The 14,328-nt window shown below is 36.1% G+C and overlaps 1 protein-coding gene across 3 annotated transcripts in view; it reads right to left on the bottom strand.

Moving 5' to 3' along the window:
* The window catches only part of MIPOL1 (mirror-image polydactyly 1), a 249,340-nt gene that overhangs the window by 18,525 nt on the left and 216,487 nt on the right, over window positions 1–14,328 (bottom strand). For all 3 annotated transcript variants that reach the window (XM_070755348.1, XM_070755340.1, XM_070755357.1), the window contains one exon: window positions 13,775–14,005. In XM_070755348.1, coding sequence (XP_070611449.1) covers window positions 13,775–14,005 — 231 coding nt within the window. The remainder of the gene's footprint in view (window positions 1–13,774; window positions 14,006–14,328) is intronic.

A 14,328-nucleotide genomic window follows, 5' to 3' on the forward strand; every position in this document is an offset into this window, starting at 1 on the left:
CAAAAAAACAGAGAAGAATAACACTGAACTGCAGTCAATGAAGACAGAGGGGGAAATAACAACAAGATGGATAGCTTTGTTAAGAAGATTAATTTTTTGGAAAGGGTCAAAAAATGACTCAATGTTTATATATACAGGTGCTTGAATGTTTTTTAAAGGCAAATTAGATGATTGCTGGAAAAAAGTTCTTATTTTCCCCAGTGTTATTGGTGGCAAAACATACTTTATTAAAGCAGCTTAAGTGTTCCACAAAACCCCACACAATTCAGCTTTGCAAAACAAATATAATGCAGAAACACTTGACACCAAAACTATTATTGGCTGCAGAATATTTCTATTTTTGTAAGTGCACACAGAAAGAGGGAGAGTCTATGTAGCGTATATAGCTGAATTTAAAACATGTCTGAACACTGAAAACTTGGCAAAGGGCTACCTGGCGCACTGGTGTGTGACATTTTGAAATACATTTTAAAAAGTCTCTTAACAGATCAGAAAGCAATTGAAATCATTGTATCTATGGTAATTGCTGCCAGAGATATTAAATAGGTGCAGCAGGAGTAAAATCAAATATAAAGAAGCATATAATAGCCTTTGGACAGATGGTAGCAGTAAAAATGAACTGTGCTATCATTGTGGCAGAGTTTCATATATTGACAGACTGGATTTTATCATGGATTTTATCTGTTATTTATTATTTCATTCTATAATTTTTAATTGTATATTTATTGTTTTTATTTGTTTTGGTCCCTGGTCTATGACTCTAATAAATAAATTCTGACTCTAACAATGAAGATTTAAAAGAGAAACTTGCAAATGTCTTAGTTTATTTACTTTCCAGTCAAATATCACATAAAAATTAGAAATATTATTGTTGTACATCCAAGTAATAAATCATTCTAGTAAATCACTGTATTTAGCACTGATGGTGATTTTGTGTTTCACTAACACTTGAAGGGTCAAAAGTTCCCTATTTCTATTCTAAGATAATCTGGGTTCAGGCAGAAGAAGAAAGGAAAGGAAAAGAGGGGAGAGGAGAGGAAAGATAGGGAAAGGAAAGAAGGAAAGCTTTAAAGATTTTGTTATGATTAAATAAGCATTTAGAATTTTGTTATAATTAAATAAGCATTTTATAATTTTGTTATGTTAAATAGGTGCATTTCATATTAATAAAATTAAAGTTTTCTGGTCATTATTATACAAATGTATTTCTTTAAAAAAATCATATTAGTGGTCTGTGGCACTTAAAGTTATGAATTAGGGTCCGTGGGATTTAAAATTATGAATTTGGTGGTCCGCGGGATTTAAAATTATGTCTCTGAGGTCTGCTCTAGATGACCATTTCTTGAATCATTTTCAGTTACCCTAAACTGGGGTATCAAACTCGATTTAATTGAGGGCTGCCTCAGAGTTGTGTTTGACCTCGGAGGGGGTGAGGTGACCAGAGTAGGTATGGCCTGCTCGATGTCACTCCTGTTGAGAGCACCAATGGCAGCCCAAGCAGTCTGCCAGCAAAAACAGGCTCCTGAGCTCCGTTTCTGGCTGTGAAGGCTTCCTGCAACCCTCTGCCAGCTTGGGAGTGCTGCATGTGAACTCTCTCTTCACTGGCAGAAGGTTGAAGGAGGCCTTTGCAGCTGGAAATGAAGCTTGGGGCCAGTTTTCTCTGGCAGAGGCACCACAGGCCTGTGCTTCACTGTTTCCAAGGTGGCCCCATGGGCCAGATCTAAGCACCCCACAGGCAGGATCTGTCCCCCAAGCCTTGAGTTTGACACCCGGGCCTTAGACCAGCGTTTCCCAACCTTGGCAACTTGAAGACATTTGGACTTCAACTCCCAGAATTCCCCAGCCAGCATTTGCTGGCTGTGGAATTCTGGGAGTTGAAGTCCAAATATCTTCAAGTTGCCACGGTTGGGAAACACTGCCTTAGACCATATGAGATTATTATCCAGCAAGACAATTTCATCACTTACTAAATGTTAATAAAATATTTATAAGCAACAAAGATTTAAGGTTATTAAATATTGTTTATTTTTGTCAAAATAATGTTTTGTCGACTGATTTGCACAGTTCTTTTTTTAAAAAAATATGCTCACTGTTACAAGTATTCTAAGAATTTTCCAAGTTGGAATAATGATACTGTAGTAGACAGTATTTAAAATCTTCTGCAGTTATATTTTGCTTTTAAGCTATGGGACTTTCTTTTAAAAATGTTTCTTTGCATATGGTCTTAGTTATACCTGAATGGTAATTGATAAAGTATGTGGATGATTCTCTTTCAAACCTTTAACTATACCATACATGTGGGCTGCTTCCCTGCAAATGAATGTTCCAAATGAAGTAATAACTGGAATTATTGAAGGGTTTAAAACAAGTATGATATCTGCAATCAATCTTAAATACCTAAACAAACTTTGTAAGTTCTCAGCTGAATCACACACAACCTCCTTTATACATTGGTATTAGTCTTAATTCTACACAAACCTTAATCCCTAAAGCAGACCTAGTTTGCATACCCACTGTCATAAAATCTAGTGACTTTCCTATGCCCTTTATTCACTTATTCCATAATTCATATGTCAATTAAAGGGACTCTCATCATAGTGCGTATTGGGAACCTGCTTTCTTCATTTTCAGATTTCCTTCTGTTCCTGTTCTAGGAAGGTTTGCATGAATTATGTAATTTTTCAGATAGTCCTTATATGTTTGGGAGCAGAATGATGGAGGTAGACGCTATAGTTATTTGCTTAGGAAGATCTACTTAGATGTATAAGAACCAGCAAGTGGGAACATTTATAATCTATAGGTTATAAATAAGATTTAAAACAACAGCCATTGATAACTGCTTCTTCCCAGTCAATAATTTTTGAAAAGCATTGTCTGAAATAATCGTATGCAACAATTTATTTGTGTCTAAAAGCAAGTTTGTCAAATAAACTAAAATGTAGGGCAAACTCTTAATGTGCATTCCAACGGAGGCAAAATTAAGCATTTAGTTCATTCTCTGATTTTCTCATTCAATAAAAAGAGGAAGTATGAAAAGAATGGAATTGCTGTAATACAGTGTAATGTAACACGCCTTTTAAAAATGCAGATAACTGCTGCATCATTTGCAGGGGTGGGCTCCACTTACTTTCGCCACTGGTTCACATTGTGATGTTTCACGCTGAATTCAGTGAAAATTCAGAAAAATGTGGCGGCATGCACGGACCGGCACCGACAGAACCAGATCTGTGATGTCAATGTTATGTCACCGGTGTGTGTGTGTGTCTTCTAAACGGTTTGGGCAATCTGGTCCGAACGAGGAGGAACCCACCCCTGATTTATAGCTTTGGAATCCCATCATGACAGCTAGACTTGTCAAACTAGTGCTAACGTGTGGCATGGGAATCATGGGACATGGGATTTCCCAACAGCACCTTGGAGATACTAACTTTAAAATAAAAATATTAAAAATCAGCCCAAATCTTGCAAGATTGCAATTATGTTGTACAATGTCAGTGTTCTTACATGGTATTGTATCAGACTTTGGATGATAACCCTAAATTCTTTTTTCCCCTTCTTTTTCACAGAAATTATTTTTAATTATCTGAGAAGAGCAATCAGATTAATTTTTATTTCTTAGATATTTTATTCAGTAAGACTATTGACATGCAGGTTCTTGGTTCTCAGATAAAGTGGAAGATGCCGCCTGGTTATTTACAGTGGTAAGTTAGTTGCGTTTCTATAAGATATGTTTTAAATGCTTTTTCTCTTACTTGTAACTTGTACCTCATTGTTTGCAAAAGACAAACAAAACACACACACACATACACACATATTGCAAAATTTCCACTTCCTCCCGATCAACTGGGACTCAAGAGGCAGAAGATACATGGAGGTGGGGGCAGTCAGAGGTGGTATTTACAGGTTCTCCAAACTACTCAAAGTTTCTACTACCAGTTCTTCAAATTACTCAACACTTCCGCTACTGGTTCTCCAGAACTGGTCAAAACCTGCTGAAACTCATCTCTTGTTGAGGACTACCTGTACAACATAATACATGTTCTATTTTATGATATACCGGTAGTTAATATTTGTCTTTTCAACATTATAGTTAATCAATTAGGAAATGGAAGGAGGAATCTGGAAATGTGATATTTTAATTAACAATTATAATTCTGTGAAACAAAAATCTATCACTGCCTTAAAATGGTATCACAATGTTTCTAGGCAGATCCCTAACATGAGAAACAAAACTTCAGTGATGCATTCAGGATATTATTTTAACTAGTTAATGAGAAAAACTAAATTTGTGTAACCCCCCCAAGAGATTCTTAATAAAATAATATATTAAAACACATATTAACTGAAACTGTTAAATGAGCAGTATATAATATAATTTTATAATTTAAAAAGGAAAAAAAAAAGCTTGCATAAAGCAAATACTCTCACCTCAAAAAACCCCATAACTGTATTGTTCCTACTTACTATTTTATTAACCAAGCCCATTCTGAATTTGAAAAAAAAAAACCAGAGGAGATAAGTTATATTTATACCTTCTAAGCATTCAGATTTTCAGGAAGGCTCCTAACCAGACCAAAAGAAGAAATGAAAGTGTATAAATATTAGCAAGTCCAGCTTTGAAGCAGTCCCCAATTTAACAGACACTAATCTGTACTTTAATGTTTATGTTTGCAGTTAAAAATCTCAGACTTTACACCTACATATAAAAGATAGCCCTACAGTTCTTTTCTGAAACACTGACCTGGATCTTGATTTAAAAATGAACAAGCCATCTTTATGTAATTAAATCTTTGTTTTGATCCATTAGTATTCAGTAAAGTGCCGTTTTATAAACCCTCACCCTGAATAGGCAGTGCTGGAGGTAACCATCTGCAGCTTTAGACTCCCAGCTTGAATTGATGAAAAGAGCTTTGTGTTTCCATTGCCAAGGTCGATTCTTCCAATCATCCAGGCATTCCCCTCAGACAGAATCCATGGAGCTGACACTCTGACACCCATGTGCTAAATTCCCTTCTCCTCGTGGTTTCCTTTGCTCACGATCCTTCGATTCTAAGCCACATTCTTTTTATGTTAGGAAAAAGTGGACCTCGCATCTTTCCCTGGCCCATAGGAATAAGTGACTAGTTCCCCATCTCACATTGTGGTGCAGTTATTCAGAGAGTCATTTTTGTTCTTGAATTATGCTGCTTAAAATATTCTGGGAAAGATTATCTCCTTCAGGGTGCACTGGAGAATGTCTTGGATATTGGTGTGAAATGCACACAATTCCTGGGTGCAGATGGTAGAGCAACTTTTTTTTCCAGGCACAAAGATTCTAACACTCAGCAATCTGTCTAAATATGGTATTGTTCCCAAGAGCCATCACACGTATAAAATACACAGACCCATGTTTTTTAATAGTTCTGTTTAGTTCCTAATAATTCTCACCAAAATAAATGCAATAAAGCAGTGTTTCCCAACCTTGGCAACTTGAAGATATTTGGACTTCAACTCCCAGAATTCCCCAGCCAGCGGATGCTGGCTGGGGAATTCTGGGAGTTGAAGTCCAGATATCTTCAAGTTGCCAAAGTTGGGAAACACTGCAATAAAGGAAACAAGGTTTACTTAAACATAACGTGTGTAAGAATAGCATTGTTCTGCCATGGGCACAAAGCACATACTACCGTTGAAAAAGCCCATACATATAATTCAGGGGTGGGTTCCACTTATCTTCACCACTTGTTTGCATTGCAATGTTTCACGATCGTGCTATCGCTCCACTTGCGCGCATATCTCCTTATGCAATTTTGCTTTCGTGCATGCTCAGTAGCAGGATTTAGCACGAAACACAGCTGAAGAGCTGATCAGCTGTGCTTCGGGTGAAGAAATATAGGCCAGTATTAACCCATGGGCAGGTAGAATGACCTTTTTTCTAGCAGCGGAAGAGGAAAAGCTATCCAAATGGGGGGGAAATCTCTAAAAATTTCAAAAAAAGATGGCAGCACACCCAGACTGGCGCCGACTGTGATGCCACTACTGGTTCAGGCGATCGAGTCCGAATGGGTATAATTCTTATTTAAATTCTTATTTAAATATGAAGTCATCACCACGTTTCATTAAAAGTTGCACTCTTGCCAGGGTCTCAGGGATGGTTTCAGGAAGTGGAACACATAAATCATGTAGAAAATCAAGTGACAGGCAAGGATTACTCCTTTTCTTTGAACAATTATGGAGGGTTGCAATGAAATTCTAAACAAAACCAGCCTGTTGAGAAACTTTCAAGACAAGGATCAGTTAATTCCTTCCATAAAACAAAGCATACTTCCTGTCATTCCCTCTCTTAATGAAGACTATCAAACATAGTTTTTCCTAAATGGCAAAATACTTGACTGTATGATGTGGCTGAGATTACAAAACAATTGTGAATTCTTAATTTGGTTTTCCTGCGGATGAGTAGGACCGTCTGTGTGGCTCTCTGAGAGGTGTCACTGAATTCTTAGCTCAAAGTAAACACACTTCTCACAAACTCGGCTGCTTAATCTGTTTGCAGGTTGAATTATAAGATAGAATGGGTGACTGTGGGTGCTGGGAAGTGGCAGTGAGCATTTCCATGTTTTGTATTTTTTAACAGAAAGGGCCTGCTGTTGTTGTTGTCAAAAGATTTTGCTCAGCTATTTAATTTTGCTACAGGCCTGGGAAGCTGATTGTAGCATTAACTACAACCTGGTTAGACATTTTCCCAAGTAGTCAATCATGTCAAATTGAATTAATTTTTCTAAGAAAATCCTAAACTAAAGTTAAAAATAGTTTAGGTGATATCCCAAAATCTATTACAGCATTTTTGCTTTTTTCCAAGGAAAGGAAAATGGGAGTGTAGAGGAGATTAAAGTAAAGCTAGATAGTATCTTTTGAGATAATGTATGACTACATTATGACATCAGCATATTTAACTCATTTATGTTATTTATTAAAATTTTTATGCACACAATTTCCTTCTCAGAAAGCCTTTAGAATTATACATAATTTCAAAATATTCTCATACAAAAAGAATAAAGCCAACAACTTAAAATAAAAGGGGACAAAGCCAGAAGACAAATTAATCCAGATTTAAAACCCAACCAGAACCCAACAGAATAAAAGTTTTATGCCCTGCCTAATAAAAAAAATGCTTTTGAATGGAGGCAGTTAGAAAGCAAGAGGCTTTTCCAGGATTAATAATCCCATTTCTTTTGTTAAGAACTAGACAAGCTGCTTATAATGACTGCATTCATAGCATCCTAGGGGCTAAGATAGGAAGAGCTTGATGTATACCGAAACATGGAGTTTTAACAGCAATATTTATTTGGATATTCAAAAGGCTTTTGTTAATATCCTTAAGGAAAAACTCTCAAGCAGCTCCTTGCTTATGGATATGAAGGAAGAAAGAGTTATCTTTGTATTGAAACTGGTTAAAGAACAGAAAATAAGGAAGAGCAATATGTACATACTATTAGCAAAAAAAGTTCTGTAAATGGGCAATCCAATAAAAAGTATTTTTGTTCAGGTTATGAATAAGTAGCTCAAACTAGTGAATGCTACCCATTTATTTAAGGTGATTAAAACAAGAAGGGACAGTGATCCAAGAAGCTCTCTTTAAACAGAGGAAAAGAACATAAACATGGTAAATGCAATACCACCTAAGTAGTGATCCAAACCGGACAGGAATGGCTAAATTTATGTATAAATAACTAAAATGATGGCAACTGAATAGGAATAGGTTTTCAGAGTTCAACAGAGCAGTGAACATGATTGGTGTGAAGGCAGAAAATTTAGGGCCAAAAATATTAAGAAAATAATGTAAAATAAAACAGTTAATATCATAATGTCAAAGCTTTGATCAAAATCTGACCTAACTCATTTGTAATCATTTACATAGTTATCATAAAGTATTACACGCACGAAAATATTTTTGTAAAATGGAAAAGATTTAGCAAAGGGCAATGTTTGGATGAACTGTCAAGGTAAGGGCAGTTGTGAAGTAAGACTTAAAAATTTAAGGCTTTTTGATTTAGGGAAAAGGCAAACAAAAGGATAACAAGGCACGAGAGATGTGTAGAGAAGTATGGATATGACTCTTCGGTAAGTATTAAACAACCTGGATAGGAAGAACAATTTATTTCTCTTCCATAATACCAGATCCCATGATACTCCAGTTAAGAAGACTGATTTGCAGAAGGAAAAGTAACTGGCAATCAGCATTGTCAAACTACAGAATTCACTATTACAAGATTGACAATAATCATTAATTTGATGGTCTTAAAAGGGAATTAAAAAGTAACTTAAAAAGTAACTGGCAACCAGCTTTGTCAAACTACAGAATTCACTATTACAAAGATTGACAATAATCATTAATTTGATGGTCTTAAAAGGGAATTGCAGTCTTTATTAGAGGAATAAAGAGATTGATGAACTAATACTTGTCCACTGGTCTTCTGAAAATCCAAAGTCATTTTCATTTAGCCAAAGGGAAATTAAAACACTGGGGGATCTGAGATGCTCAAGCTGTATTCATTTTTTTGAAGCATGAAAGTGAGTTATGGAAATATGCTCCCAAGTAACGTGTACAAAATATACAACCTGAGAATAGCTAAATAAACACGGTAAGAATATACAAGATAATATTTATTTATTTGTTTATTTATATTTATTTATTTTGTCCAATACACAATACATATTGAAGAGAATAGACATGAATTATTATATATAAAGAAAAGATATAAAAATAGAGGAGGAGATATATGAAAGGAAGAAAAGATATATGATATATGAGATAACGAGAGACAATTGGACAGGGGACGAAAGGCACACTAGTGCACTTATGTACGCCCCTTACTGACCTCTTAGGAACCTGGAGAGGTCAATCGTGGATAGTCTAAGGGAGAAATGTTGGGGGTTAGGGGTTGACACTACTGAGTCCGGTAATGAGTTCCACGTTTCGACAACTCGATTGCTTATGCCATATTTTTTACAGTCAAGCTTGGAGCGATTAATATTAAGTTTGAATTGGTTGCGTGCTCTTGTGTTGTTCGGTTGAATATATATGCTAAGCAAATATTCATGAAAACTTTAAAGACATGAATATTATAAAATTAGTAAAATGAAGAACTTAGCTATTATGAGAAGTATTTGTACTAATTCTTTTCCCACTGAAGTCATTTTACTCTCATTTATAAATTTCTGGTCTATGTTCATTTTTCTGATCCAATCAAGTACTGATTCACCCTTGACATTAGCAAATAATGGCCTGACTTATTTGTGCTAATGCGCTAGGTAACAACTCAGTCCAACTCAGTTCTTGAATCAAATCTTCCTCTTAAATTCTACAGATTAGGGGGGTATTTTGTCTCTCAAGAATGAATGAATGGACGCTAGGACAGTATTTCGCCAAGCTTCTACTGTTTCTGAGAATAGTTTATAGTGCAAACATACAACGTGACTTTTTCTGCACTTGTCTTATTTTTCTATACCCTTGTCTATCTCTTGGGCATTGTATCTCATCGTACCAGGCTGGTTTTACTGCCTTTGCTAATTGACATGGAAAATTGCCATTAAGCTGTAGCCCTGACCTAACAAAGTCCTGGCCAGGTGAAATAAAAGTTGCCACAGGGCCTTGTATTGTCAAGCAACTTACTGAGGATGGTAATGGTGTGTGTGGGGAAGTCCCTCGCAGGCCGGGCCAAGCTTAACCAACCAAGTACACCCAGCTTCCTGGCATCCCAACAAAATCCAGTAATCAGAAAAAGCAAATGCCCATCACTCCTTAAGAGTTAAGTTAATGGTCATTCTTCTCAGCCCTGCTCAGAAGAAGCCAAGCCTTGCTAACCTGCTCTGGCCAGCTGGATATCTCTCAAAAATTAATGATGAGAGCTATTTACAGGAATGGCCAAGCTTGCCAATCAGTTCTGCCAATCTTCTGGCATCCTAGAAAACCCAGTTAACAGAGGTAGTAGAACCCATAAGGACAAGTCAATGGACATTCTTTAGTATAATGGGGTGGCGCAGCAGGTAGAGTGCTGTACTGCAGGCCGCTGAAGCTGACTTGTAGATCTGAAGGTCAGCGGTTCAAATCTCACCACCGGCTCAAGGTTGACTCAGCCTTCCATCCTTCCGAGGTGGGTAAAATGAGGACCTGGATTGTGGGGGCAATAGCCTAGCTCTGTTAAAAAAGTGCTATTGCTAACATGTTGTAAGCCGCCCTGAGTCTAAGGAGAAGGGCAGCATAAAAATCAAATAAATAAATAAAGAGAACCTAGTTAAAATGTTCTACAGGTGGCACATTACTCCGATAAAACTAACAAAATTAAACAATAAACTTTCACCATACTGTTGGAAGTGTCACCAAGAGATAGGCACCTATTTCCACCTATGGTGGCAATGCACAAAAGCTCAGAAGTACTGGAATATAATTGGACTCTGGATCGATGAAATATTAAATTTGAAAATTGAAAAAAACCCTGAATGTTTTCTTCTAGGCATTCTTAGACAAAAATCTGCCTAAAACCCAAATACATTTAATTGTCCACTTAGTTACAGCAGCCAGACTAACCTTTGCACAGTGGTGGAAAAACGAGGATATACCTCCGAAAGACGCAATAATTAAAAAAATTAAATACTGTGCAGAGATGACAAAACTAACTATACTAGTTAGGAATGAAATAACATCCTCATTCAACAATTGTTGGGATCCTTTCTACAGTTGGCTAGAGAAAAAAAGAGAACACCACGTTACATAATTGAAATGATGGTTATAAACGCAACCAGATACAAATCCGATATATAGCTTTCTCATTTTTTTTGGCTATAGTGATAAGAGACTTTAGATATATGTTAATAGAATACTTATTACTAAATCTTATAATCTCTATGTTTAGATAAACTCAACGCTTGCACTTAAATACCCAGATGACTAACCCGATACTAGGGAATGAGCTAATAAATTAGGAACTGGTTCCTGTTTTCAATACAGCTCCCTCGGACATTCGCCAACCCCTTTACTTTTCTTACCTTTTCTATTTTCTCTATCTCCTTTATTCTTTCCACCCTTTCCCCTCTTTTTTTTATTCCCTTCTTTTTCACTCTTTACATAAACTTCTATGTTTATAAATTGTTATAACATACTAAGACTTAAATGTCTTTTGTTTTGAATTTTATATTTTGTATATTTGTTAATAATTTTTTTTAAAAAAATCTATAAAAACAAAACAAAAAACCCCCAGCAAATGCCCATCACTCCTTAAGAGTTTGGTCATTCTTCTCAGCCCTGCTCAGAAGAAACCAAGCCTTGCTAACCTGCTCTGGCCAGCTGGATATCTCTCAAAAATTAATGATGAGAGCTATTTACAGGAATGGCCAAGCTTGCCAATCAGTTCTGCCAATCTTCTGGCATCCTAGAAAACCCAGTTAACAGAGGTAGTAGAACCCATAAGGACAAGTCAATGGACATTCTTTAGTATAATAGGGTGGCGCAGCAGGTAGAGTGCTGTACTGCAGGCCGCTGAAGCTGACTTGTAGATCTGAAGGTCAGCGGTTCAAATCTCACCACCGGCTCAAGGTTGACTCAGCCTTCCATCCTTCCGAGGTGGGTAAAATGAGGACCTGGATTGTGGGGGCAATAGCCTAGCTCTGTTAAAAAAGTGCTATTGCTAACATGTTGTAAGCCGCCCTGAGTCTAAGGAGAAGGGCAGCATAAAAATCAAATAAATAAATAAACAAACAAACAAACAAACAAATAATGCCAAGCCTGGCACCTGTCAAAAACAAATAAAAGGAATATACTTTTTAGAGTATTGGAAAGATTAATTTTTAAGTTGGAATAAGAGAGTTTCTGGTTCCATCACTACAATGTCAACCGTTTTATGATCTCTGCAGAAAATTTTCAGAACTGCAGAAAAAACAATTGCTACCAACCTGCCTTCCATTGAGGACTGTATACTGCACGAGTCAAAAAGAGGACTGTGAAAATATTTACTGACCCCTCGCATCCTGGACATAAACTGTTTCAATTCCCACCCTCAAAACGCCTCTACAGAGCACTGCACAGCAAGTCAACTAGACACAAGAACAGTTTTTTCCCAAACGCCATCACTGGGCCAAACAAATATTTCCCTCATAACTGTCAAACTATTTACTAAGTCTGCACTACTATGACTATTAGTTTTCTCTCATCATTCCTATCACTTATTTCCTCCCACTTATGACTGTAACTTGTTGCTTGTATCCTTAAGATTTTTTATTAAAATTGATTGTTTCCTCATTGCTTATTTGTACAACCTATGAGTGTTGTATCTCATGATTCTTGACAAATGTATATTTTCTTTTATGTATACCGAGAGCATCTGCACCAAAGACAAATTCCTTGTGTGTCCAATCACACTTGGCCAATAAAGAATTCTATGTTCTATGTAGCTTCAATCTCTTTCTAAAAAAAGACACGGAGGTAAACTTCAAAAATATATTATGATAAAACTCTTGAAGATATTTGGCTAAAAAAATCTATTATCATTTATAATTATGTCAAAAGCTGAAATAGGATATTTTTCTGATGATGCCCCAAAGAAATGTGGAGGAAGGCGGCCTGAGATTAGAGAATGATTTTCCCATTGGTAGTTCTTTCGTTTGGCACAATAAGTATGTGTACATTGATGTTTGAGATGGTGTTGGAAACAATCCTCTAAGGTAGGGGTCTCCAACCTTGGGAACTTTAAGCTGGGGGACTTCAACTCCCAGAATTCCCCAGCCACTGTTGCTGGCTGGGGAATTCTGGGAATTGAAGTCCTCCAGGATTAAAGTTCCCAAGGTTGGAGACCCCTGCTCTAAGGGACTATTTGAGATTGTTGGATGACATCTATTAAGTATGCTGGCTGGGGAATTCTGGGAGTTGAAGTCCGCCAGGATTAAAGTTCCCAAGGTTGGAGACCCCTGCTCTAAGGGACTATTTGAGATTGTTGGATGACAGCTATATGTCTATTTATAATTTGAAAAGTTTCATTATAATTGTTATTTGTTTTATGGGTGTTTCTATCAGTGTAACTCATATATTGTAAAGATGTTTGGAATTGGAAAAGTAGGCAACGTATACCTTTTAAATAAACAAACAACTAAGCAGTCTATGAGTATTCCCCCCAAATTCAAATCTCAAAGTGGCTCAGATCAAATTGGCTATACTAGTCATTCCAATGAAATATTCACTGACTCACTCAATTCATTCACTTCAATTGGCTCGTCCTCAGTTTCAATGTGCAAACAAAATAAACAAATTTTGTTTATTGAAACAAATAATGCCTTCTTCAATTTTTCAATTTCAGGTGGATCAGAATTGACTCATGTCAGATATGAATAAGTAAGAATATTTACAAAATTGTATTAAAACTGTTGTAGTCCCTAGACATAACAACTAATCCAATCTCTAATACGTAAAGCTATCTTCAATAAAATCTTGAATATAAACTCTCTCTCTGTGTTTGTGTGGTACCTGTGTGTTTCCTGTCTTCTTGCAAATTTTGCAACTATTCTCCATTTGAAGATTATAAAATGCCCCAAGCTTTAAAATAAATTTTGCAACTATTCTCCATTTGAAGATTATAAAAGGCCCCAAACTTTAAAATAAATTGCTATTAAGTTTATTAAATTACTTTAATGCATTATAAGAACATTTAGTTATTTCTATCTTTTTATTGTGCTTTTATGCCATGGAAAAAAGGCACAATATCTTGTTTATTTGCATTTTTCAAAATGAAAGGCTATATACCGTACTTACTTTTGATGTTTTTCAGTGGTCTCTTGCAAAACATCTGAAGTTTGCTGAAATTTTAATTCTATGCTTGTTTTCTCTGTTGCCATTTGCTGGAGTTGAGTCACCAGCTCCTCATTTTGAAGAAAGAGCATGGAGACAATATCATCTTTTTTTTCCAAAGCTTTTTCATATGTTATAATTGTGGAGTTGAACTGATCCTTAAGATTTGCTTCTTGGGATAGAGCTTGATGCAAACTAGTGAAACAAAAAATATGTACATCAGCGGTGATCAATACAATGTAATTTTAAATATATCAATCAAAGGGGCAAAAATATGGGCATACACATTCATTTATTCATTTATTAAGTATATAAAGTGACACAAGAAAACCTGTTATGTCATTCATGATAGTTTTACAATACATTTCAATTAACATAGACCTGACTCAGCAGCTTAATTCTTTAGAGCATTTTGACTGTTTTTCTTCCTTTTCTTCTATAAGTAAAACTGCCGATCAGTTTCCGGTCACAATTCAAAGTGTTGGTTATGACCTATAAAGCCCTTCATGGCACCGGAC

This window comes from Erythrolamprus reginae, chromosome 1 (assembly GCF_031021105.1).
Source record: "Erythrolamprus reginae isolate rEryReg1 chromosome 1, rEryReg1.hap1, whole genome shotgun sequence".
Classification (NCBI taxonomy): Eukaryota; Metazoa; Chordata; class Lepidosauria; order Squamata; family Dipsadidae; genus Erythrolamprus; species Erythrolamprus reginae.